Source organism: Triturus cristatus, chromosome 4_2, assembly GCF_964204655.1.
Source record: "Triturus cristatus chromosome 4_2, aTriCri1.1, whole genome shotgun sequence".
Lineage (NCBI taxonomy): Eukaryota > Metazoa > Chordata > Amphibia > Caudata > Salamandridae > Triturus > Triturus cristatus.
The window spans coordinates 44,488,989-44,515,798 of NC_140586.1; the positions used below are offsets into that span (position 1 = coordinate 44,488,989).

At 44.7% G+C, this 26,810-nt stretch overlaps 1 protein-coding gene and 3 non-coding genes across 5 annotated transcripts in view; all 4 read right to left on the bottom strand.

Moving 5' to 3' along the window:
- Positions 1-2,714: 2,714 nt before the first annotated feature.
- Positions 2,715-26,810, bottom strand: part of KANSL2 (KAT8 regulatory NSL complex subunit 2) — a 34,583-nt gene continuing 10,487 nt past the window's right edge. For both annotated transcript variants that reach the window (XM_085600389.1, XM_085600388.1), the window contains exons 6-10: positions 18,816-18,982; positions 18,096-18,192; positions 16,270-16,523; positions 10,074-10,265; positions 2,715-4,158 (exon numbers count right to left, since the gene is read on the bottom strand). In XM_085600389.1, coding sequence (XP_085456515.1) covers positions 4,039-4,158; positions 10,074-10,265; positions 16,270-16,523; positions 18,096-18,192; positions 18,816-18,982 — 830 coding nt within the window. In that variant the 3' untranslated portion in view covers positions 2,715-4,038. The remainder of the gene's footprint in view (positions 4,159-10,073; positions 10,266-16,269; positions 16,524-18,095; positions 18,193-18,815; positions 18,983-26,810) is intronic.
- Positions 9,731-9,870, bottom strand: LOC146832914 (small nucleolar RNA SNORA2/SNORA34 family). Its single transcript, XR_014960850.1, has one exon. It is a non-coding gene; the product is annotated as a small nucleolar RNA SNORA2/SNORA34 family (small nucleolar RNA).
- On the bottom strand, positions 10,548-10,685 carry LOC146832915 (small nucleolar RNA SNORA2/SNORA34 family). The gene has a single exon (XR_014960848.1). It is a non-coding gene; the product is annotated as a small nucleolar RNA SNORA2/SNORA34 family (small nucleolar RNA).
- LOC146832916 (small nucleolar RNA SNORA2/SNORA34 family) lies at positions 17,612-17,747 on the bottom strand. The gene has a single exon (XR_014960851.1). It is a non-coding gene; the product is annotated as a small nucleolar RNA SNORA2/SNORA34 family (small nucleolar RNA).

The window sequence follows — 26,810 nt, forward strand, 5'->3', positions numbered from 1 at the left end:
ATGCATGGTTATGCAGAGTACAGACTAATATCTACAAGGCCACGCAAAGTCACTTTGCGTAGCTTTTCATGGCCTCCTAGATATCCTGTAAGGCAACACAGCGCAAGTTGATGCATTGCCTTACACGTCGTCAATGGGTGTTCCACAGGCGTTGCTTTGGGTTTTCCTATGGGCTTTGACACATTCCCAGATTTACAAGGATCTGTAAGCCTGAGGATGCATCAAAACTGTACGCTGCCACAGGGGATGCTTAACAAGGAGAAATATCTTTATTTCTCCTCAATTGTTTCCTCTTTTTATATGTAGCACACATAGAAAGAGGAAAAGTCTCCATGGGTTGTTTTTGCGCATGAAGGCGTGCCTTCTTGCACAAAAACAATCCAGACATCCTTGCTGCCTGCGTTGGCGCTAGGCACCAAATTGTGTGCTGGCAGAAAAGACAGGAATGCACCGTATCTTATAAATACAGTCCATTACTGCAGTTTTGAATTGGCATAGGGCAGCGCAGCAAAAATACTTGCAGAGCTGTCCTACACCATTTCATTGTAAATGAGGCCCATAGATTTTAGTAATATCCAGACCCTATGTAATGCAATCTTTTTTACATAACTCCCTTGAACACATTCTCAGGAATAGTAAGCGCTATGTAAATACAACAATTAAAAGCAAGCAATTCACAGCTTAGTTAACTGTGTGCACTACCACTCAAAAAGGTTCAAGTGATTTGATCAAGTAACAGTACTCTCCTGAAAAATCAAAGTCAGGCAGACAGCTAAACAACCCTTTCTGCCAGTGTGCTGCTGGCCTGAAAGAAATGAAAATGTGTGCAACAAGTTAATCTGCAAATCCTTTACATTTGCAGATTAACTCGTTGTGCACATTTGGATTTCTTTCAGGCCAGCAACACACTGGTAGATAGACATGTTTAGCTGTCTGCCTGGCTTCCATTTCCCAGCACAGGAGAGTCCTTGAATAACGCGCCAGGGAAAGCATTTTAGCTACTTTAATTAACCACCTGGGACGTTTCCTTTAAGCAAATGAAAAGCGCGACCCCTTACGCATGCCTCTAGGCCCCCCCTGGGGGGGGTGGTCACACCTCACAGATTGAAGACCTTCGCTCTAGCCAGCATCATCAGCCCTCCCGATAACATACTCTCCTACGCCAACACAAGGCAACTCATTCTTTCCCTCATGTAAAAGACATCCAGTAACTGGACAAAGTTGTTCCTGTATGACAAATCAACAACTGGATGAAGACCAACTGTCTAAAGCTGAACACAGACAAGACCAAAATCATGGTCTTCGAGGAGCACATCATCATGGGACTCCATGAGGTGGCAAACAGAGCTAGGACCAACATCCAGCCCCATGACAAGAGCCCCGGGGTAGTCAACAGTAAACTTTACATGACTGCCCAAGTCGATGACATAAGTCTCATGAGTACCCTAAAGATGTTGAGAAAGACTTTCAAATGGCTCCCTATCAGCAACTGGAAAACCATCACGCACGCCCAGGACACAAGCAAGCTGGACCATGGAAACATCCTCTATGCCAGGAACAGGCTGGAGACCATTTATAACTTGGAGGCCAGAATCACTCTCAACCTCCCACGCTGCCTTAATATCATGCCTGAAGGAATGCCACTGGCTCCCCCAATCACAAACAAGTACAATTCAAACTTCTCACCCAAACTTTCAAGGCACTACATAAGACTGGCCCAATATACCTAAATTGCATCTATACCGCAGCAATCACATCTCTTTCCACAAATGTTCCAGACACCTCTGCTCATCCGGACTCCTACTTGCATAAATCCCACATAAAGAAAACCAAATGCGGAGGTCGAGCCTTCTCGTACATTGCTCCTAAAGCATGGAACGACCTGCTGCAACACAAGAGCCTCCTCCTCACTCTAGCTGTGCCCAACTCACACCTGCTCAGCACCAAGATACCCTGCCGGGTGATAGTGCACTCTACAAATCTGCACAACATACCATCTTTATTTGCTCTGTGATAAATATACCGATGTTCTACTAGCCAAAAATCACATCATGGGTTATTTTTTAATTGGCAGATTATTTAGAAGTTTCCCAATGTTTTTTTTTTTATTTTGTCTTCCTCTCAATAGGTCCGAAATAAATACATCTTGTGTTTATATACACACACGTGTGTGAGTGAATATACATTACCTTATATATTACATTATACAATTTGTGAATATAAAGTTAACAGAAAAAAATGAATACATATACAACCAACAAAGCACTTGCTACAACACTGTCATACGCAACAAAAATTGTTGAATCAAGATCTCCGATTCCCCCCCCACAAGGGTTTAGGAGTGGGTAGTAGGAAAGGATGGTAAGGGTCATTTTTAGGGTGGGTAGGGGTTAAGGGTGGGTATTGTCTTGGCCTCCCCCAATCCATCCTACCAGTAAAGCTTGACCCTGCAGTTTGAATAATGGAAAACCAACAAATCTAGGGGTGGGTAGTAGCAATGGGTGGTAAGGGTAATTTAAGGCTATGGGGAGGTATGGTAATTCAAAAGGAGGATCTTCTCGCCTAATGCCATTCGCTCCTTGGTTTACCATTCCACCCCTAGACTGTGCTTGCGCTGAAATACATGAGGGACTATTTAACACCTCAAAAGTACTCTGGATCATCACACATTACATTCTTTATTGAACGGATGCATTCTACACAGAAAACAAGCATTCTTGTTCTTTCAATGAAGCAGCCTTTAATCTTCAAGGATTCAAAATACAAGCCAGACCGAATACATTTGACAATGCATGGTTTTTAAATGTCCTTTTAATTGACCTCTTTGAACAAATTTCACATGGCTACCAAAGTAGAAATAAGAACATAGCTACTTTATTTTACAGGTTGATCGAAAAACAAATTGTCCTAAAGAATACAATAGCTTCAGGTACAAAGTTGCTATAAAAAACTGGAACGTTCCGTTTGACACACCGGTGTTCCAAAGTCTTGCTCCAACAGGTCATAATAAATAACGGAGGTAAAATGGTTTTGCATGTTGACTTCCGAGTCGAAATAGGCTCCAGTGACTCTAGAAGCATATCTTAATGGATCAGTCGAACTTCCAGAAGAAAAAAAAATGAAAATGTGGGTGTTTCTGAAGTCCAGCCTGGCAGTTGGGCAATATAATGCTCCGAATTAGGGGAGGACCCATTCATGTAGAACAGTTTTTGTATCTCACTTTCAGGCTTATAAACTCATATTTGGAAATTAAAGTGTTCAAAACACATTTGGTTGCAGTTGCATAGAATTTCTCATGTTTAGATGCTACAGACCCTTTTCCTAGAATTACCAAAGGAATCCTATCCACAACATCCACAACCATTCAAAGGAAGTGGAGAGGAATAAGGAGGATTAGAGGTTTCCAAACTCTTCACGTTTTTACATTTCACTGAGCTCATGCCGAACGACTCAGACCAAGTCGATCATTCCCAAAACAGCTGATGTTTAGGATCATAAACTAAGAACTATTGGCAGCACACGGAGTATTTATTGATCGAACATTTCATGGACTGGTCATGTGTAGACTACACATGAGAATGTGAAAGCGTTTCTTGCAGCAGATAACAAGGAGCAGCACCTCCAGTGCGCAATTAACAGACATGAAGCTCTGGGCAGACTGGAAACTTCAAGCCAAATCCCGAGACCAGTGTTTAAATGCGACTCTCGGATCTCACTGCCAATCTTTTGTAACTTGTATGCTCAGCCACATCTCAACAACAAAGAACTGAAACATTTTGTGCTGGGGAACAGTTCCACGCTTGTAAATATAACTTCAGTAGTCAAGATTCTAGGAATGTAGTGAATCACCATTGTACAAAACTGGCGGAAATGCAAGTAAAATAAAGATCCACTGAAGCTTAAAAAGCAGGGGACCGAACCCTTTCACTATGGGCTGTCCTAGTGATCTAGACATCAAATGCCAACAGAACACTTCAGTGTTGTCTACCGTCCACCCAATCCCTTCAATTGGTTTGACATGAGGGAAATCACATTTCCTCAGCATGGTGCAGCAGATTTGCCATTTCCATTGGTTGTGGGTGCTCCATGTGATACTGGGAGAGGAGCAGAGCCCTCCTCAGCTTCATTTTGAAGTCCAGAGACAGTGCGTGCTTGACCCTAAGGAATAAAAAAAAAATGTTTTAAAGTTATGCTCATTCGTTCAGCTCTGTGGTACAATTCAGGCATGCCACATTAAAAGAGTTTTTGATCATGAAATAAATCCGAATGATTGGAGACTGTGCCTAACCACATGACGTATTACAGTACACAAAATGGCAAATCCTTCAAAAATGCAGTACCTGTTGTGAACAAAATGTGTATTTATCAGCAGTAGTAGTGTTACAGCCTGAACAATTTTCCAGTTTCACATGCTGTGCATCTATTCCACCATCTAACGGTTCGATCCAGAATTGTGTCTGGTTATCTCTCTTTGTGTGTTTGTGTCACTGACTGCCATGGTTTGGTAAGCCCATCCCTTTGCGATATCAAACAGGGCCCCAGGAATACCCATGTGCTGTCGCCATCTTCAGATTCTTAGGTTTTGTGTTCGGTTATGAACTTCCATCTTGAAGTGTCTCTTATCTAGCCAGCTTGCTCCCTTCACCATCTCAGAGATGGGATGCAAATCTAGAAAATTGTTCAGGCTGCAAAACTACTACTAGTAGGTAACTATTTTGCAGCATGAATTATTTTCTGGATCCACATCCTGTGCATCCGATTATGTAGTCGTGTTTGTTTCCTTGGGAAAGATGGGTTGAGATGTAGTAGTAGTGTCCCTGTGCTTACTTATTTATGTGCATGTCCACACTAGTGTTTTGCGAGGGCGTGCCGTGGCGTTACCAGGATGCGGCCACACAATTATCGCCAATGGGTATGTTTACTTGAAAAGCTAGGGTTGCCCCTTATTTCCTGTTTGACTGAGCTCTGGGGCATGTGGGTAAGGCTTTTCTTGACTTTGTGTAGTATGTTTGGAAAGTTTCTATTATCCACCGTGCAATTGTTACTTTAGATATCGGTGTACCCTTGCTTGCCCTGGAGAAGCATACGAATAGTTGGTTCCCAGTTACATTTCTTCTGTTTTTTGTAGGTAGTACATGAGTGCTCTTCGCATGTTCAGAGTGCGCAGCGCCCTTTTGGCTTGAGACTTCGGATCCTGAAAAAATGCCAGAAGCTGATGCTTTGTTTGATGTGAAATCGCAATACCACCTTTGGTAGAACTGTGGGTTTGTTCGTAGGGTGACTTTTTTGTGCATTTCATGGGAAGGTTCCTGGATCATGAGCGCTTTTAGCTTGGTGACTGTGCGGAGTCTCGTGATCGCTATTAGGAACGTTGGTTTTAAGGTTAGAAACTTCAACTCCATTTTGTTTCAGCACTAGGAAGACAGTCTTTAGTTCCAGAAAGTTTCTCACTGCTTCTATAGGGTTCCAGAGATGTGACCTTCAGGATGTCCATGTGGGTCCACACACCCACATGCACCATACGGCGTTTTGTCTCAAAAGATCTCCACTAAAGCATCCCTTCGGGGGACCCATGGGGCATTGCAGCGCCGGCCCGACGAGGAGCAAAACGCCCGATGATGAAGCATGACATCCTTCGGGGTGTGTGAGAGCACCAAGAGACAAGACTTGCTCTTCCCTCTCACTAGTGGGTTTTAATAAAACCTAAGACTTACTGACTTCTCTCGCTTTTCCCCTTTTTTCCTTTGAGGGGACAACCACTAGATCTTCCCAGCTCCCCATGGCTCGTGACCATCCGTTGCAGAGGCATTCCTGTATGGGTGCATGTTGTATAAGGCGACTGCATAATTACATCATAGCCACCAATTTCATGACAGTCCTCACTGTCAGAGACTGCCCCTTCCAGTAGAGGCCCTCCTGGGGACCGAGTATACTCACGCTGTCCGAGTCCAGAGTTCCCCCGAGGAACATATTCAGCTTCACTGGGAATAATGACTATTTTGAGATTTATGATGACCAAGACTTTGAAGCATATTGGTGACTGTGCACGTCTCAGTGGCATTTGTGTTATCAAGTTTGCCTTTACCAGCCAGTCGTCAAGATATGGGCAGACGTGTATACAGTCTAAGGTGCGCTGCCACCTCCCCAATATATTTTTTTCCAACACCCTTGTTCTGGATTTTATCCAGAAAGGAAGCACTTTGAACTGGAATTGGGTTTGTCCATTACGAATCTGAGGTACTTTTTGGACCATCATTGATGTGTACGTAGGCATCCTTTAGGTCTAGGGTGGACACTTAATTTCTCTTCCTTAGGAATGGGATCACTTCTTGTAGCTGTGCCCTTTTGAAGTGCAGCTTTCTTAAGGATTTGTTTAAGTGCCTGAGGTTTACAAAGTACACTGCGTAGATACCACCGTCCATTTTCCTTGGGGGAACTCTCGCTAGAGCAGAGGTCTCTGATCTGTGGGGCCCTACGCCCGGGGGGGTTCTTGTTGGCGGGGAGTGGAGTCCTGGGAAGGGGGTCACCTATTCTCCAGCTTCACTTGTCCCTGCAATCCATAACGTTTGCTTTCCTTTTGTCAAAAGACAGTAATCCTGGGACAGCTAATTTAGATCTTATCAGCAGCTTGCCTGAATAAAAGGTAACTGTGCCTATCAGTTAATCTGCAAGTGTAAAGGATGCTTGAGAGTGGTTCTGGCTTTAGCGGATCAAATCACTCCAAGCTTTCTGATGACAAAGATTTGTTTTTTTGAGTGGCAGTACAAAGAGTTAACAACTGGGCTGGGAAGTGCCTGCTTTTAATATTAACTGCATTTACACAGCCCTTGGTACCCTTAAAGAGGCATTGAAGGGGCAGTTATTTAAAAATAACATTTGCATTGCAAACGCTCTGGTATTACTAAAATCTACATTTTGGAAGCACCATTTTATCGTAAAACTATTTGCACGTTTCGCAGCATTCTATCTTACACTGTGTGGAATGCAAGTATAAAATACTGACTTACATATTCAGTGCTTTGTCACAGGCTGTGACCTGGTAGCACTAAAAATACACATCACTATTCTACACTTCACCAATCATGCATTCCTCCTCTTTCACATTGGTGTGGGGCAGTGCAGCAAGTATACTTGCACCACTGCCCTACACCAATACCTCATAAATGAGGCCCTCTGCTTTTAGCTACTCCTTTAACCCCACGCCCCCACACTCAATGACCCTTGGTTTGCTAATCACGGTTTATTATTTCCCAACTGTAAAAATGATTTGCTGTTGGAATTGGGGGCGTTGACTGACGGTTGTCTATGAGAAGGACCATCGGGTTCTAGAAATTTCTGTCAGAAAGGGGTCCTTACACCTAAAAGTAGTATGACAAGGGGGTCTCGGCATAAATAAGTTTTCAGACCTCTGCTCTAGGGCTTGTTTTTTAAGAATTCCTTGGCCTCTTCTCACAGCTGTGCAAGTTCCTGTTCTCTTATGGTTCTGGTCTTTCTATGAACACGAGGCTGTGGCCTGGTGAGCTCTATACAGTAACCATGTCTTATTTTAAGATCCAATTGCCGAAAGCGATTGATGTCCATTCCTGTAGGAATCCTCCTATTCTTTCACCCCCATGGTGTTATGTGGCAGGGCTGTTGGTCGGCGGAGTCACTTGCTTATTTCCCTCTCCTTACGGGTTGCCCTCTGCCCCTGGGCTTTCTGCGAAAGGACTGCCTTCCAGGGTGTAGCTACTGCTGTAGAGCAGGTTGGTGTGCGCCTTGCTGGTTGGGACTCTGCGGGTGGTGTTGCTGGGCTGTTGAGAACCCAGCACTGCCTGCTAGTCTTCTGTTGGAGCCCCCCCACTTCTCCTGAAGGACCCTCTGAACTGCAAGTCCTTCCCCCGCCCCCGTGGCCTTAGCATATAGACTGTCCTTTATTTGCTGAAGTGTTTCGTCCACGACAGTCCCAAAGAGAGATTGTCCTGTTAAGGGCTTGTTTATGACAGATGACTAACTCTGCCTTGAATCCGGAGACCCCAACTCATACAGACCTCCTGAGGAAAGTACCCGTGCAAATCTGACTGCTGGCGGTATACGCAGTGTCCAGAGACGATCTGGGGCAGGAGCTGGTGATGATCTTGCCTTCTTGGATGATTGCCATCGCTCTCTTCTTGAACTTTTTCGTAAGGTTCTGCACGAGTCCTTCAATTTTCTCACATTCGTGGTGAACATATCTGTTATGGAGGGCATTGGAGTTCATAATCATCTATTGTTTCACCATTTCCCTTTGACTTTCTATCCACCAGGTCCATCCTTTTGCTCTTTCTCCGACACTGACCCCCGTTGATGTGGAGGTGTTATTCCTCTTCCTGGCCGTTGCCATTATGACCTTGTCTACTGGTATGGTGCACCTGATTAGGGACACTGATTGGTGTTTAGATTTCTTTTCCACTCAAGGGGTGACTGCCCTGGTTTTGGCAGGTTTCTTGAAGCTTCTTACCCTGAACTAGTATACTGGAAAGCATGGGGAGGTAGAGATGTGTTTTGTGAGGACATCAGGGTTTCCAGGAGGAAGCATGATTCATCCACCTCTTCCTTGAGCTGGACTTCATACCTGTATGCTGCAGTCTTGATTAGTCCTCTGTAAATGGACGTCGTCCAGGGGTGTGGGCTCGAGATCCTGACATTTGTCCAAATGGCCCCGTCTCTCCCCCATTATTGGCTCGTCTTGAAGAGGCCTTCCTGGATCTCTTTGCTTGGCTTCGATGACGCTGGCGCCTCAACATTCCGTACATTGGCCTCCACTTCCCTAGGCTCTGAGGGCTTTGTGGGTATGCAGAACACCTTAAGGCGTCGAACTCCTTTGCACTACAGGAGCGCCACCATTTTGGTATAGAGCCAGTGTTGCTTTTCCTCAACCGAATGCTTGACATCAGTGTCTAGGTCATCTTCAAGTCCTTGGGCTCTTTTTACTTCGCCTCCTTGCTCTTTGTCCTTCAATCCCTCCTTTGTGCCAGCTGGCTTCAAGGGTACACTTGAAAAGCCCCCTCCCCCTTTCCATCCTTTGGGCAGGACTGGCAGCTCTGTGCCAACCTTCGGTCGTCCGGTGTTTTGACATCAAGGTGGCTTTCTGCCGCTTGGTCTTTTCTTTGCCAATGTCCCTCTCCACTTTCTTCGCAGCTTCTGCCCTTTTGGCACCAATGATGTTCCTGTCAGAGTCGCCCCCTCGTGATGGTTGTTCTTCCTCAACGTTTTCCTAGTCACTGGTGAGGGCCAGATCCTTGGAATTCCTGTGGTTTGTAGGTGCGAACCATGGCATGCCAGTCATTGCTTCAACCGTGTCTTGAGAGTCTTTAATACAAAGTGGTCGCAGGCTTCGCAGGTTTTGGCGTTCTCATTTGTCGAGAAGCACAGGTTGCAGACCTTGTGTGGATCCCTCTGTGCAAACTTAAGACAGGGAGGGACTTGAAATGGGTGCTCGCCAAATCCCTTAGTTGCCTCTCTACATTCTCTGGCCAAGTGGTTTTCTCCTGGCCTTCGGTGATCCTTGGTGCTTTCGGTTGACTTAGTCTTCCTTTGTCTGCAAATTTTCGCAGCTTCTTCAGACTTCCTTCGGTGTGCATCCAGGTTTACAGACATAAGACAATTCCAGACCCAACCACTAGGTGGCAGAATAGATGCACCACACGTGTATCCAGAAAAGGATTTACTCCGCAAAACCACTCTCTCTCTGTACAAGGGACTAGGCTAAAACTGTATCTTCCAACTGAATTGGCAGAGCCCCCTCTGGAGGTCCTGGAGCAGCCAACAGACCACAGGAAGAAACATTCATCTTGGCACCTGTTTGAAACCAGTGGCTACCACAAACCAAAGGCCTCGATTCAGTGCCAATAAGCAATGCTGGAGCAGATAGCCAAAACAGACAGACAACTAATTCCATAGCAAAGCGGAAACGCTATTGCAAGACAGCGCGAGGGGACTCCTTTTCATTCATCAAAACACAAGAGGATATTATAGGAAAAGCACACCCATGCCTTTTATCTCCCACTAAATAGGAAAAGAATCTGGCATCTAACCCCACTCATTTTATGTACCTGTGCAGTAGTGCTCTGGTGAGTCGAGGCTGGTCTTCGATCTTGCTGTGGCGTTTGTTTTGGATTAGTGGAGGGCTGGGAGTCTTCCTTAGAATTATTAGAAGTCAGTAGATTACTTTCCAGAGGTATAGAGGGGTCCGAAAGCAGAGGAGAAGGGGGACACTGCATTCCATCGCCTACCACATCCAGGTCCTGCAAACATTTCAAAACAAAAAAGTGATTAGCAAACTGCACAATAATACTGAAGTTTAACAGTATCAGATGTTTATTTTCTTATTCCAGGAATCTGCTCCATAACGAAATTCAACTTTTTCCACGTTGTTCAGCGCTATAGCATTGACTAGGCTTCAAGAAAATCTAACTTCAATCAGTTATTTTGATCAGGGTTGGGAATAAACATAAGAGTTCTAATGTAATCTCCAACGAGTCAGCATTACGAAACTGGTGGTAGCCAGGTGATATTATAACAAACAAACCTGTATCTTCCAACTGAATTGGCAGCCCCCTTTGATGGTTCTGGAGCAGTCAACAGACCACAGGAAGATAAATTACTTTTGGCACCTGTTTGAAAACAGTGGCTACAGCAAACCACTATACTCGATTAAGGGCCGAGCATTCAAGCTACAAGACTTCATCAATCAGCAAACTCTCAACGAAAGTTCACTGGAAATTTCTTGTGACTCAAACATACTCATCACCTCCAAGTCAACTATCTGACCCAAGGGAGGAGATTTGCCTCTTGTCTTCAGCAGGCAAGGAAGGGAAACCCTTTCTACCATACCTAGGGTAACAGCACCTTAACACCATGCAATCACGAACAAGACCACACTTGGAGGTAGGAGACTATCTCCTTCGGTCTTAAATCAAACCGTGGAGGAAAGAAGTCACATCTAGGTCAAGGAAGTAAAAGTAATTTACTGTCGAGCCTAATTCAATTTCTTCGGAAACTGCCGAATTTATATGCAGCTCTCAATTTCTCAATAGTCTTATTGTTATTGCAAGAATAAAACAATATCCTAATAAACTGACCTCAAACTGCTGCGCATTATGTTATCTGACAGTAGAGAAACACGCAACTGCCACTCGTATGTCACTGTAGCGTTGCAGGTTGGGACAAAAACAGGCAGAAAACTATATGTTCAGTTGAAGGGGGTGCCAGAACCCATCAGGGAAGAGTTGGGTGCAGGCATTAGGGTCTTTACAAGTGGCCTTGTAGTATCACCTTGAAGTTGATTGTCTAGAGCAGGGGTCCTCATAGTACGGCCCGCGGGCCTCCAGCGGCCCGGCAAGCCTTCCTTGGCGGCCCGCGGAGCTTACAGACAATATACTTGTGCTCTTTTCTTTTTGTTTTAAAAGTGTCACCAAACACCGCGGTTGCAGTAGCCCGGACTCCGAGAGGAGGCCGGCAATTCCAGCGATGGTAAGAGCGGAGCTGCGGGGGCGCTGAGAGGTGAAACACAACAAAGCCCCATTAACAAGCAAATGGTCTTTTAAAGACCTGTGAAGTACTGGGGGCGGCTGTGTGTGTGCGCCTGGGCTGCCACACAGGTGGGGGGTGGGTGGTATATGCACTGCCAGCAGCAACCTGCCAGGCCAGTGAGTGCACAACACTTGCATCACCCTCTCTCTGCCTGCCACTGCCTCCATGCTTCTGAAAGGTAAGACAAAAACATGCATTTTGCGTTTCAAATGTCCGATCCTGCAGCAGTACACTTCCAAAGCCCATACATGACAGTAACCCGATTCAAGGCCCCATTCTCCCGATTTTTAAAAAAGAATCTCCCACTTTGCTCTTCTGAAATGTTGGCATGTTTGCTAATACAGTGATTAATGAATAAGCGCAACAGGAACCACCTGCACCAACAGACTACGCATTTTTCCATGGGTGCCACAGCCCGCCATCCAGTACAGTAATAAAAGCCCTTAATAGAAGATTAGGCTACAATTCAATTATAAAGGTGGCGGGACAACGTTCCTCCGCGACATCAGTTTCTTCCGCAAGCTATGGATTCCTCATGCTGCGAGTGTCCTGGCCCTATTCCAAGTGTCATGGCAGTGAAGTGACAGAGGGCAGCAGGGTGTGAGTGAGGTGACAGAGGGCGGCAGGGAGTGACAGCCGGGTGAGGGGACAGAGGGACGCAGGGAGTGACAGCCGGGTGAGGTGACAGAGGGACGCAGGGAGTGACAGCCAGGTGAGGTGACGGAGGGACGCAGGGAGTGAGAGCCAGGTGAGGTGACGGAGGGACGCAGGGAGTGACAGCCGGGTGAGGTGACGGAGGGACGCAGGGAGTGACAGCCGGGTGAGGTGACGGAGGGACGCAGGGAGTGACAGCCGGGTGAGGTGACAGAGGGCAGTAGGGACTGAGAGACGGGTGAGGTGACGGAGGGCAGCAGGTTGTGAGAGTGAGGTGACAGAGGGACGCAGGGAGTGACAGCCGGGTGAGGTGACAGAGGGCAGCAGGGAGTGACAGCCGGGTGAGGGGACAGAGGGTGACAGAGGGCAGTAGGGACTGAGAGACGGGTGAGGTGACAGAGGACAGCAGGGAGTGACAGCTGGCTTTTACATTACACAGGGAGCGGGGGGAGTGGGGGGGGGACTGTCTCTGGGCTGGTGACGGGGACGTGTAGACACAGTACGTGTGCACTGCCCGAGGCACAGAGATAGACAGAGACAGACAGAGACAGAGACAGAGACAGACAGAGACAGAGACAGATAGAGGCAGGGACAGACGGAGGCAGGGACAGACGGAGGCAGGGACAGACGGAGGCAGGGACAGACGGAGGCAGGGACAGACGGAGGCAGGGACAGACGGAGGCAGGGACAGACGGAGGCAGGGACAGACAGGGAGAGAGAGAGAGAGAGAGAACGCGAGAGAGAGAGAACGAGAGAGAGAGAGAGAGAGAGAGAGAGAGAGATGTGCATGCCGGGTCTGGTGGCTCAGTGGACGAAGGCATCTGCTGCAGGGGCCTGTGTTCAAGCTCATGGTCAGTTTTTTTTTTCTAGCCCCGCCCTTCCCCCACTGACCCCGCCCCCATCGGTGCGGCCCTCGGCCACAAACCACACTCTAAATTTGGCCCCCAAGAGAAAGTTTGTGAGTACCCCTGGTCTAGAGGCTAACAGGGCAGCAGGCTCCATTGAAACTGCAGCACTAAATTTTCCACTTTTAAATGTTGGCTATCTGGCCCATTTCCATGTATTTTGTTAGATTTTGTTCAAAATGAAACCGTTACTGTGGCCCTCAGAAATGTGTGCATTGCACATTTATACATCTACACTCCCTTGACAATAATTAGAGGCTATGGGCGAGTGTACAAAGTGACATTTAGCAGTGTAAAAAAAAATATATATATATATATATATATACAAAAATGGGAATGGCTCCCCTCTGAAGGGAGGTGCAATGGCTAACAAACGTCCACTTCTTTAAGGTGTTCGTCTGGACTGCAGTTCTACACGTTTCCATAACTTTAAAATAACTGTATGGTCCATCTATTGGTGACCTCAAGTACTGCAATACATTGAGACTTTCGGAAATTCCAGTTCCTACACAAGTGGTACTGCTGGAGCGGGTAGTACAAAATTTGTATACCCCCCCCCTTCTGCATGTTTAGAATAATTTGAATAATAACCGCTCTGAGTGTTGCTTCTGCTAGATAAATAGACACACATGGGTATTAGCAAGGGGATAACATTTTATTAGTCATTTCTATGTTTTAATTACGTTTTCGTGTTTCCTTTGCTTAAGTTGACCATTTCAGCCTAAACAAGATGGCTGAACGAGACGTTAAACGTGACTGCCCTGACAACACGAGGTTCGAGGTGAAGTGCGCAGGCGTCACTGCCAGCAGCAGTGGCCTGGACCTGACCCCGGGAGAACATGTACCCTTCAAGGACGCTCCGGGAACCTAGCCAATACCAAAGACAATGCTCGATTTAAGAACCGGAACCAGCAAGTACATGGAGTTCGTTTAACACCCTGAGAACTGCACCTCCTAACCCCAAGTCGACCCAATCAGGACTTCCTAAACCCCGATCTTGATACTTGACATTTTCATTATAAAAGTAGGTAGGGAATTGAACAAATTGCTATGGCTTGCTCTTCTTGATGAACTCTATTTCCTGACGTTATGCTGACGGAGAGGACGGTGACACTGCTGGACAGCTGTTATCCTGAATCTTTGAGAGACTGAATTGCGGCCTAACTTTGCTGAATAAAATTCTTCCTTGACTGACTGACAGGACGACTTTAGCCAGAATAGGTAAATATGATGCTCTGAAATGCCGATGGTGATTTCTAACGTTTCTTGCAATATTTCTTAGATAAAGAATATTTGATTAATTGACAAATGTGTTGTCGATTATTTAAGAAGAGAATTTAGTGGGATTTAAAGACTAGATAAATGATTGTGAAACTAAACCTACAAACAACTAAATGATCATCTCCTTATGAGAGGGATCTCTTAGGTTTGAAGTCAATGTGTTTAGTGTAAGGAAAAGGTATTCCTTTCATGTCAGCGTTTGGAAGCTTATTTCCCTAGGAAAACAGATCAACTGATTGCAAGTATTGGTGTTATGGGCCCCACCACTGAATGTATACGAGTGAATTTGATATTGAAGTAGTTGGTCCGAGACAAAGGGGAAATTTGATGTTCCACGCTGCAGCAGTACTACCCGCTGAAAACAAAATACTGCAATAAGTTCTGGAACAAGATTGCAGAACATTTTTAGACTGAATGGGAGAACCGTCAGTTACCAAAGGTTCAATCACGTCATGATAAAATATGTACATTGCACGTGTATTTTGTACCCACAGTACTCTTGATGGGAGTGTAGGAAATACCTAGTAAGGCCCATTTCTCTCTTAAGTTCAAGATGGTTCTTACACTCCAGTGTTAAGCCTGTGTGTCTCTTACCTTTTTGACTTAATGGAACAGGCTTCACCTCTTGCCCCAACTTCAAGGGTCAGCTATTTTATACAATATTGAAGACCCAGTTCTCCTGCGCTTATTGGAGACTCCTTTATACGATGGAACAGTAGTACCCAATCCTCACTAGAACAGATGACAAAACTTGGGAGTAGGGGTAATGAGGTGGGGTGGTGAAGAGTGGAGGGTTTGAGACAATGCATTGAGATGGCATGAATTTTTTTCTGCTGGGTTAATGGGCTACATCTTGGCCAGGTTTTTTGTGATTAGAATGCTGCCGATCCCAGAAAAGGGGCACAGCACTTGGGATGAAACAGATTCTCATATAATCAGTAATGTATTTCCACCTAATTGGACTTCCTGTAGAATGTCTGCTGCTGTTGTCAGTTGGTGCACAACACCAAACCTGTGGCGGCCCAATACCAAATTGCTGGAGAAAGGCAGATTCATGAATGTTTTAAAAAGTGTTCAGTCCAAGCCTGTAAGCCTCTAACAGGAGAAAACAAGCAAAGGACAAAGCAGGTCAATATACGCAAGATGCAAAAACGAACTGCGTTACATAATTCAGCAGAAAATATCTGCAGACTAGTGGGGAAGATCTTGTTGCCTTCATTGTAGTAGCTGCCCTACCGCAAATCTTCAGGTCATCAGCAGTACTTTTGATATTTAAATTCTTCATTAGGCCCCCACAAAGATAGGGTTGGATGGATATATATATTTTTTTTTTCCAGGCTTTGTATCAGGCCGCAGACAAAGTGAATCTTACTCTGGAGTTCAGCCTCTAATAAGCGTGGAGTACAAGATGGAAGGCCTGACAAGTGTGAAAGTCTGAGACCGGGGGCCTGCTTCTGACAACATGCGTTTTCTTGTTCAATTAACAAGTGAATACAACTTTGAGGAAAACGGCAGGACCGAGACCTCAGTGAATTATTGCCAGTGAAATTGACCCAAGGAGTCATCTGTGATTGAAGCCTGAAGTTCACACTCCAAGAGAGTTATGGCTACTAAGAATATAGCAGTCGACCCCCAAATGTTGCACTTACAAGCGATGACAGAAGGGCTCATTAGGCAAATTATGTACTCATCCTCAATTGTAACTTGTAAGAAAGGTGATCTTTCCTGACCCAATCACTAAACACACAGAATATCAATCTCTAAAAACTATTTTGGCTTTTCAGATCTCGCTAATAGATGCTCAGCATTACACACATCACATTAGGAACTCCCCCAGAACTTGCCCTGCTGTCGCAACCATGGGTGATGAACTCACATCGCTGAACTCCAATGGCAGGCTCTCGCTTGGCTGAAGCTCTGCTGTGCTCAGGTAGAGATCCATGGGCACCACATCCAACTGCTCCGGAGCAGAGAGCACCTGCTCTGGTTTGTACATCGGACGTGGGAGCTGAGCATGCAGAGCACAGCCAGGAGCTTCGGAAAGGCCAACGTGAACAGCTCTGTTGCACGGAACTTCCTCTGACCCATGGCAGAGCTTGAAAAGAACTTGATTAGTATCTTGACAGATATCTGGCAGTCAATAAAGGCAAAATGAACAAGGGGAAATGAGCATTGCAACATTTTACAGAAAATCGGTCTCCACAACCCAAAGCATTCACACACTGGTACTGCAAGATAGTCATTAGGATGTACCGAGGTCCGGGTTACTATAAGAAAACCCCAGCTTGAAGGTAATGTAGGTTAAAACCTAACGTTCTTATGCTGCGTGCATGTTTTCAACAGGGACAGCACGCAAGTTGAAGACCCCAAGTAGACAAGTTTGCAGACTAGACTCTGCTGGTATCACCACGGAAACTCACTTAACAAGGATCACAGAATTTAAAAGGAATGTTTCCATAAGCCTCCCCAAGCAAGTCATTCTCAGACAACCTAGTCCAAGACTCTTCGTCATGATCTCTTCTTGATGCAGCAGTGTGGGTCTTCAGCTTTGTTCCCTGAAGCCCTTAAACTCCAAGTACTCAAAACACGTCCAAGCCCGGCAAAAAATAAATAAATGTGTAGCCTTTGTCCAAGTGCATTGTAGGCCTTAGGGGAGGTAGCAAGAGTCACCTCAAGCCAAAAGCACTTCTTTAAAGAAAAACAGCTGGTATCGTTCCAAGCCAAACAGGTGACAGAAATGTGCCCAATAACAGCACATTCTACAAACAAAAATACAATTTGAACAACGTATCCAGACGGGACCCTTTTCTCTTATCAACACAAGGCCATATGCACCACTGCAAGGCAGGCAAGGCTCCCGTACAGGAGTGAAAAAAAGCATCCAGACAACCCAGACCAATAAGATAAAGACACAATGAACAATGTTGGCCCCAAGTCAACACTACAAGACCAGTGGTACCTAAAGACTACTAGAGGCACCACATTTGCAATACACGACCACAAGCATGACACCAAGATAACATAGACCTTGTGCACGAGCAGTATAGGTACCAGGTACAGCGTGTGTTGGTTTGCGCCCTCTAAAAAGCTGATGACTGAATCATTAGTCAAAAGTTAAAATATACTGAACAAGTGGTAAATACATTTTAAAGGGGCAGGAGGATCTTGGGGCTGCGGAGTGACAGGGAACTAGGTAAATCACATGATCGTGAACGTTTTTATGTCTCTTCCAACTGCACTGGCCACTCCTTTGACGTCCAGGAGAAACCAACATACAACAGAAAGAGCGGATACTGTGGGCACCTCTTTGAAGCCAGTGGCTACAGCAAACCACTAGCCTCGATTAAGGGCCAAGGAGAAGAGGCACACAACCACTCCGGGAATATTAAGAAGGCCTCTTCCTGCTGCCAGCAACCATACCTGGATACAGAGGCACTCAAGTTATCAGCATTTATGTCCATGGAACAAAGCGCCTCAAGCATCATGTCTTCACCAGCACCAAGAAAATAAAACGAGACTACAAGCACGCTGGAAACAGTCCGCACATCTTGAACACCAGATCCCTCATACATCACAAGACCATACTTGCATCAATAATGAAGTAACACCCAAAAGAAAGATCAGGCACAAACCCTCCTCCGCAAGGGAATACAACAATAAGCTGCATTGGCGTGCTGAACACACATCAAATACAAAGGATACGGGACATGCAGTGTCTGGTCATTGGAAGAGACGGCTGAGTACATCGGACATCATTGACGAACGCCAAGCACCTCTGACTGGAGCGAGTGGTGTGCACCTTCAGGAAAGGGAGATCGAGAATGTTAGGCATACTGGAGTAAGCAACCATCTAGTGGTCCAAAATCTTTGCACTGGAGGAAAACATCCATTCCAAAAGGAGTTCCTTCTCGATACTAAGGAGGAGGTTGGGGGACATGGAATTGACATATCTAAGTCTTTACAATGAGGAATAAATAAGGCAGCCAGTTGTAGAGAGGAGCTCGGAGCAAGTATAACTGGAAGATTGGAAGGCATTTGACTCGTAGAAGAATCAGCAAGAAATATGACCATTTCAGTACAAATTTTAAAAAGTCATTCTACAACTTTTCGTATCTGCCAACTTGCGACGGTAAGACTAACAAATTAAAGAGAAAATATGAAGAATACATCGGAAAGACAAGTCACTAACAGAAAGAAAACAAAAATGGCATGACTTCATACTGGATACTTTCCCCTGGCATGGTGGCCAGCTGCTTGGGGGTTTGTGCAAAGTGGACGCCACAATCTTACGCGAAAAAAACTCTCCAGCCTGGCCAAGACACTGGCCTAGTTTCACTAGTCACAAGACCAGCACACAGGTTACCTACTCAGAAAAGGTCCCGACAAGGAAGAGTCACGTACAACACGGAGACACAACGGTACCTGTTGAGCAGACCCTTCCGTCGCCAGTATCCTACGCTCCTTCAGCTGCCGGTGTAGGAGAGCCTCCACGCCGTAGCGCTGGCGGTAACGCCGGAGGGCTTTCAAGCGTTTCAGATTCTCGCGCTCCTTGAGTGAAAGCCCCTCAGGTCCCGTGAGGAGGCTGCTGCCTATGGAAAGGGCAGATAAGAAAGAAAGACTAGCACAATTAGGAAGAAACTGTCTTTCCATACACTGGAGAAACGGTTAAGAGAAATGGTGTATTAGGTAGAAAGCACTATCCCTTTCCAAAAACATAAGAAAACACAGACCCAGACCCTCCAGAATTTCGCACTTTTGGAAAAGAAAAAATCCGCGATTTTTCCCCTTTTCTTTTCCAAAAGTGCCCGCGAAATTGAAGGAATGCGTCTGGAATAGATTATCATCCAGCCAAATGAAACCGCGGGCATAAGGAATGAAAAACACGTTACATATTGTGACGATGCACATAATGACGACAGCATTTCACCCATGTACAAGATTTACCACCTCCCCACGGGTCAGATTCCCGCCACCAGGAAACATTGCCATAAAATATACTCAAACCAGCACATAACCTGCAGTTGAATACAGTTTGTATAGTTACAGAACCAGTAACCAGGAAATGGCTTCCGGAATAGTCCCTGAACCTGTGGGCATCCCCAGGGTAGGCCTGAAAGGCACTTCAACACCCACCTCACTCCACAACCAGTCCCCGAGCCTAGCTCAAACCTTCATGGATATTGTAAAGAAACTTCAAATGAAGGGGTTTTGTGGCATAAAAACGATCTCTTGACACAATTACTGCCGCAGGGCGAGTAGGTCACGGGCAACCCCGCTGAAGTAAGAGAGGATACGAAATTCTTCTTTTGAAGTATTTATTGTACAGGTCAATGACACCCACAGCCCGGCGCTCCCGCTGCATACCAGGATCTCCAGCAACTGCCTAACGTTGAAGGAATCCTCGTACGCATCGTTCGCAGCCAGACTGTAGAACCTCAGTTAAAAGAATACGAACCCTCGCGCACTAAGCACGAGAACATATACGCACATACCTCATACTACAACTTCTCTCCTTCTAACAAACAGAAGTGAATGGTTAACTATTAATACAGCAATGCTAATTGAAATCATTAAGACAAAACATAGTCATTAAATCTTGCAGGCAATCTTCTTTGACGTGTATCCAAAACAGTAGGAGAAGACAATGCATGCCCAATACTATCATGAGGAACCTTGTCAGATAATTGTCCTCCCACTGATTCACCAGCCTCCCCCCGATGTGAACCATCATGCAGCCAAATTGTCCAATCAGATTGATCAAACTGTTGCTTAGACAGTTTCAATAAGGATGAAACCTGTGAATCAGTTAGTCGGACAAGCGATCTCTTGTTCCACCACCCTTTATACCCAAGGAGTGCTGAACCTTTATGCACATCTGTAACCTGCACTGGAGAAGAGAACTTAGACAAACCTTTTGCCACTTTCTTTGGGTTTTTGATAAGAACCCAATCATCAATTTTTAAATCAACATCATTAAAACTCTTCTTTTGATCATACACCTTTTTCATGTAGGATTGTTTTTCGAGAATCCGTGAAGCTAGATTAATATCTTGAGGTGTAGTCTCACTTCGTTTACCCTGCAGCCAACCAGGGCACAGGGTAGTGTGAACTTTCCTTCCTCTCAACAGAGAAAAAGGCGGGAGACCTGTTGTACAATGTGGTGAAATGTTGTATGACCATAATTTTTCCTCAACAAAATCCTGAACATTCTTTTTTGAAGAAAGAGCTACCTGAATAGCATCTTTGACCACCCTGTTAGCCCTTTCAACTAACCCATTAGATGATGGTGAGTACAAAGCAACCTTGAAATGAGTGACATCCTTTTCCGCTAAAAATTCCTCAAATTTCTGTGAAACAAAGTGTGTACCATTGTCACTAACGATAATGGAGGGCGAACCTTCAATAGTAAACACTCTTCAAAAATCTAATGGCATTATTGGAACTAGGTGAATCACAAAACATATGATAAATCCATTTGGAATGATAGTCAACCAAGAGAATAAAATATCTCAACTCGGGAGGTAAAAGATCATAAGGACCAGAGAAATCCATCGCAACCTTTTCCCAAGGTTTGTCTGGAAAAGGGACCGGATGTAAGGGTGTTTTCATGACCCTCCATTTTTTGTCTGACAAAAGGCACTCTGAGCATGAATCAATGTAAAACTTGACTTGTGATTCTAAAGATGGCCACCAATAATACAACTTAATAAGTGGAGAGGTTTTTGAAATCCCCAAATGACCCTGATGTGCACATTTAATAATATCTTCCCTCAAACTCACCGGGGGAACAAAGGATTCATGTCTCATAACCATCCCATTGACCAAGGAAAGTTCAGAAGCCACCATAGAAAATGCTTTTAACTCATTTGACAGCTTTCTACTCTCTGGCCAACCCTTTACAATATATTGCATGACCAATTTGAGTGTAATATCCTTACTATAAGCTTCCAACCAAGTTTGTTCAGTAATGGTAGGACATTCTTTGATTGCGTCAAGTGCAGCAACAACACACTCTGTGTCCTCAACGACATCTAAATCAGGAGCATCATAAGATGCCATGCGTGACAGACAATCAGCCCTGAAATTTCCCCCACCAGAAATGTGTTTTATGGTAAAATGAAATTCTTGCAATTTTGACAAAAGCCGAATCAACCTGGCAGAGGTCCTACCAAACCCATCACCATCAAGTAAATGTGTAAGAGGTTTATGATCGGTGAATATTTCAAATTCACGTCCCCAAATGTAGTTCCTGAACTTCTCTATTGCCCAAACGCAAGCAAGTGCTTCACGTTCAATTGTGCTATAATGGGTCTCTGCAGGTTTGAGCATTCTGGATGAAAAGGCTATGGTATGTTCCTTTCCTGCTACCCACTGACCAAGAACTGCCCCCAAACCTGTCAGACTGGCATCCACCATAATGAAACATTTAGCATCATCTTGAAAAGCATGAAGAGCAGGAGCTTCAACAATCATTTTTTTTGTTTGATCAAAAGAAAATGAGACTTCCTTGGACCAGAGAAACTTTGAACCTTTACGCAACAGGGCACGTAATGGCTCCACGGTCTGAGCATATCCTTTAACAAAACGGGCATAGTACTCTGCCAAACCTAAGAAAGAGCGAAGCGCATCTTTATCTTAGGGAGGAGTAGCCTGACTGATGGCCTCGACAAGCGAAAACTTAGGTTTTATCCCCTGACAAGACAACGTATGACCTAAGTAATCTAACTGTTGTTTCCCAAATTGACACTTGTCAGATCTGATAGTCATGCCCGCATCATTCAACTTGGATAGAACACAAGTAAGATTTTTCAGATGTGTTTCCCAGTCATTTGCAAAAACCAGTATATCATCTTGATAAGCTTGGACACCTGGCAGATCTTGAAATAAACTATCCATAATTTTTTGAAAAACACTGGCTGCAGATGCCAGGCCAAAAGGAAGCCTAAGATATTTATAGACACCAAAGGGTGTGACAAAAGTGGTAAGCTCTTGTGAATCATCTGTTAAACAAATTTGGTGATAGGCTGAACGAAGATCGATTAATGAAAAATATTTTGCACCCCCTAAACTAGCAAGAAGATCATGAATCCTTGGGAGTGGGTGACAATCAACTAATATATTTTTATTTAAAGTGCGCAAGTCCGCACATAGCCTCACCTCGCCTGATTTTTTGCGGACGATAACGATGGGAGAAACCCATTCTGAAGAGTTGCAAGGTGCAATGACCCCATCATCACACAATTTTTTAAGTGTAGACCTGAGTTCATCCCTAGCACTAAGTGGTAAAGTGCGAACCTTATGTACAAAGGGTTGAGCATTTGCTTTTAACTTAATCCGATGTTGGAAACCTTTGACAGTGCCAAGTTTATCGGAAAACAAGTTAGGAAAAAGATCTAGAATCTTTCTGAGATCATGTGATTGATCTGTGCCATCAACACAATCTACTGAGCTTAGTACATCTTCTGACCATCCGACTGGGGAATAACCTTGGGGTGGATCACCCCGCATAATGGGATTATCCCCCCCAGGGAGGAGGTACAGCCCCATTCTAGCAAGATCTTGCCAACCAACTATATTGCGTCCCCCAACTGCAACATAGACTTTAGTGTATATTGATCTTTCGAGACATTCCAACCTAGAAATGAAAAATCCCAACATCTCTATGTCAAATTCACCAAACGCTTTTGGGTTGATGTCTGTTTTGGTCAAGGTGATGGAATTCTTCCATTTCTCCAAAAACATTACATCAGATAAAATGGTTATAGGAGAACCTGAATCTGCCATGATAGGAATTTCAATTTTACCAAATAGTGCAACACCTATGGGGCCTTTGACCTGATGTGAATTGAAAATTGAGTTACATTCAATCGAGACAATCATGTCATGAAATTGATTTGTACAATCCTCAAGGGATTCCACAACTTCAATGCTATTAACTCTAGTAGGTCTCTTGACAGATTTACAAACGCTTTGAAAGTGGCCAATTTTTTGGCATGAAACACATCTTTTCCCTGACGCAGGACACATGGGATGATTTCCAAGATGTGAACGAGAACCGCATCTGAAACATATCGTATTAACCTTTCTGAAAGGTTGCTTATAAATTTTGCGAACATTAACGGCATTGACAGAATTCGCAGGTTCGTTTGGAACCGAACTGAAAGAGTTAACAGACTGGTCTTGTTGAAGAACTTTTGACGTAACAATTGACCTTTCAATACTTTTGGCAATATCAACTGTATCTTGTAAGGATGGTTTTCTACAGCTTAGTAGGCGTTCCTGTATTTTTCTGGAAAAACAAGCAAAAACAAACTGGTCACGTATATAAATTTCTGGATCTGCTTCAAATTCGCAAGTGGAAGCAAGAACGCGTAATGCAGCAATGTATTCATCTACTGTTTCATCCTCACGCTGTTTCCTCTTGTGAAAATTATGTCTCTCAAGCATAATGTTTGGTTCTTGGTCATAATGTCTTGCCAAACGAGCTAACGCTTCTTTATAAGAATTCCAATGTTGCGCATCTCCAGCTTCCCCAGGTGGTGTTGGGAATTTTGGTAAATTCTCAAAAACATGTTGCGCTGCCAGGCCCAAACAACCATACAGAATAGCAACTTTACGATCATGAGAAAATTTAACAGCATCTATAGCCACAATATGATTTTCAAAGGCTTTAACCCACTGACGCCATGGAATTTCAGGTTTGCCAGGTCGTTGTAGAAAAGGAGGAGGTTGTGCAAACTGCTGAGCAGAAGCCATGACCAAAATGGATTATTGATAAATTATAGGTGAGACAAAATTTGAACAATGAATGGGTTGCTATGCTGTTAAATAGAAAAATTTCAAGTTTAAAATGAGCAAGTGACTATTATGCTGTTAAATCAAACAATTTTAAATCATTACTACATATAAAACACAAAAAAAAAAAAAAATGAAATGGTTCTTTAAAAAGTGACCAAAATATCCTTGAACTAAGCTTGAGAGAACATATGAGAGGTGTGCCTGTCACCGTGAAAGGTGCAGGCTGAAATGTGCTTGAGACGAAAGTGTGCCTGTCACTGTGTTAAAAACGAAGGTTGGATCCTACCTGGGATCAGAAGAATAGTGTTAACAGCCAGGTAATGCCTCAGCACGTGGCTGCCTTCGAGTATAAATAAATAAGCGTCGGTCTTCCTGACTCGAGCTTGTAGGCGTTGCTAGGAAACCTTTGAGTGTGATGTCAGCGTCGATCTTCCTCACTCGAGCTTGTGGGCGTTGCTAGGAAACCTGCGTGTGATGTCAGCGAAGGAAGCCCTCCCTCGTTGCTAGGAGACAGCGCGTTGTAATCGCAATGTCTCCAATTACGAGAAAGTGGCCCAGAATGCCTTCGGAATAACACCGATATGCAGGAAGTAGTTAAAAATAAATGACCAATGAGACTGGCAGCAGGAGCGTGAAAACGTAACAAGGCGGAGTCCCGTAGAAAACTGCTGCGCCCAAATCTCCGAAATATGCTGGTGGGTGTCAGACGCGTCGGTCCGTTCTTCTTCCTTGTCGCCAAATGAAGTAAGAGAGGATACGAAATTCTTCTTTTGAAGTATTTATTGTACAGGTCAATGACACCCACAGCCCGGCGCTCCCGCTGCATACCAGGATCTCCAGCAACTGCCTAACGTTGAAGGAATCCTCGTACGCATCGTTCGCAGCCAGACTGTAGAACCTCAGTTAAAAGAATACGAACCCTCGCGCACTAAGCACGAGAACATATACGCACATACCTCATACTACACCCGCCCCGCCCCCCCCCCCCCCCCCAACTAACCCCCACCCCAAACGGTCTACCTAGTTGATCCAGTAATTCAGGGAATTGTACTCCCAACTCTAAAGAATTCTACCTGGGCCAGCTACAAAAGTCAGTGTCTCATAGTAAAAGAAAGTGTCCTGCCTCCGGTTATAAGGAGAGTCACCCTTGTGCATAGACAGTCACTTGATAAAATCAAGCAGAGTCATAAGTGGAGACCGGCGTGTCCTCTACATCTTGTATTTGTTCTGATCCAGAGGTGAATAGGACAAGAGAGGATTCCCTGGGGGACAGCACAGGTTTTTAAATCCAATGCCAATCTCCCCAGATGCGACACCACCAAGACAGAAATGACACTTTCCATAAGGTGATCGGGCTAATTATGATTGCCTTGATGACCTATGGGGGAATGCATACTCACTGCGCTCTGGATCCACTTCAGCTAATTATCAGCACCCCTCTGCTCTCGCCATAAATTCAGGAATACAGACAATGGGCTTTCTACCCACACCAGGAGCACAATTGTCAGTTTTTGTCAGAGCGGCAAAAAACTGCCCCGGCGTACAAAAAAAAGTTAGTGTTCCCCTTAATGGGTTGCCAGGGTGCATTGTCTCCCAAAAACTTACGCAAGGGAGGTCATAGTATTGTAATTGCATTTATATAGCGCTTACTACCCCAGATAAGGCGTCAAAGTGCTTTTTCTGCGATTAGCACACTACTCCAGAACCCAAGAAGGATTAGTGTTGAATTAGTATAGTGAAATATGAAAGGAGTGTGTGTGGTGGATAGGTTAGTCAGTTATTTGGATCCAGAAGGATAGCGGAGGGATAGAAGAATGAAAAAGGTTTCCATTTATATAGCGCTTGTTACCCCTGCAGGGATGCATACATGGGCACTAGAACATCCCAGGGAGAAATACAGCTCCCTCCCATGAGGTTAGGACTGGAGATGTGCTTCCGTAGAGCTGCAGACACTTTAAACATGCCTATTTCAAAGAGGAATACTCTGCTAAAACAGTAACCATTGATTTCATGCTTGAAATTAATGGTTTGTAAAATTAACTGCCGCAAAAATGCAGCTAAATTTACATATTTGTGCCGCTAAATTTGCTAACCCATGCCGCAATATCCTGGGGGGTCTGAGAGAAATACAATGTTTATAGTTTTCCCACAGACAGCAGGATAGGGCGCACTGCACAAACAGGGATGCCGTTTCAGCGAGAAAGAAAACAATGTAGAGTGTCTTTTACAATGGAGAGCGAGGAAAGTCACAGAACAGTGAGCTGGCTCAGAAAGTGAGAAGGGCATGGAGAAACAAGTGGTGTGTTGACAAGAAGAAAAAGACATTTTCAGCTTCATCTTGTGGAAAGCAAGCGGAAGGTACATTAGAGAAAAAAAACAAAGTGGGCTGTTCCCAAGACAGAAGGAAGGGCACAGAGAGCAACAAAGTATGCAGTTTAAAAGATGCATGGGAAGGCAGAGAGAGAAATATAAAACATCTATTTTCTCCAGTTGAGAGCCATATTCGGAAGAAACAGTTTGTGCTGCATCATAAGGTGGATATGACAATGGCACATAATTAAAAAAAAATAAAAAATGCCGATTTTCATTTTTAGGTTTCTTCTACAGGCAGCTTTTATC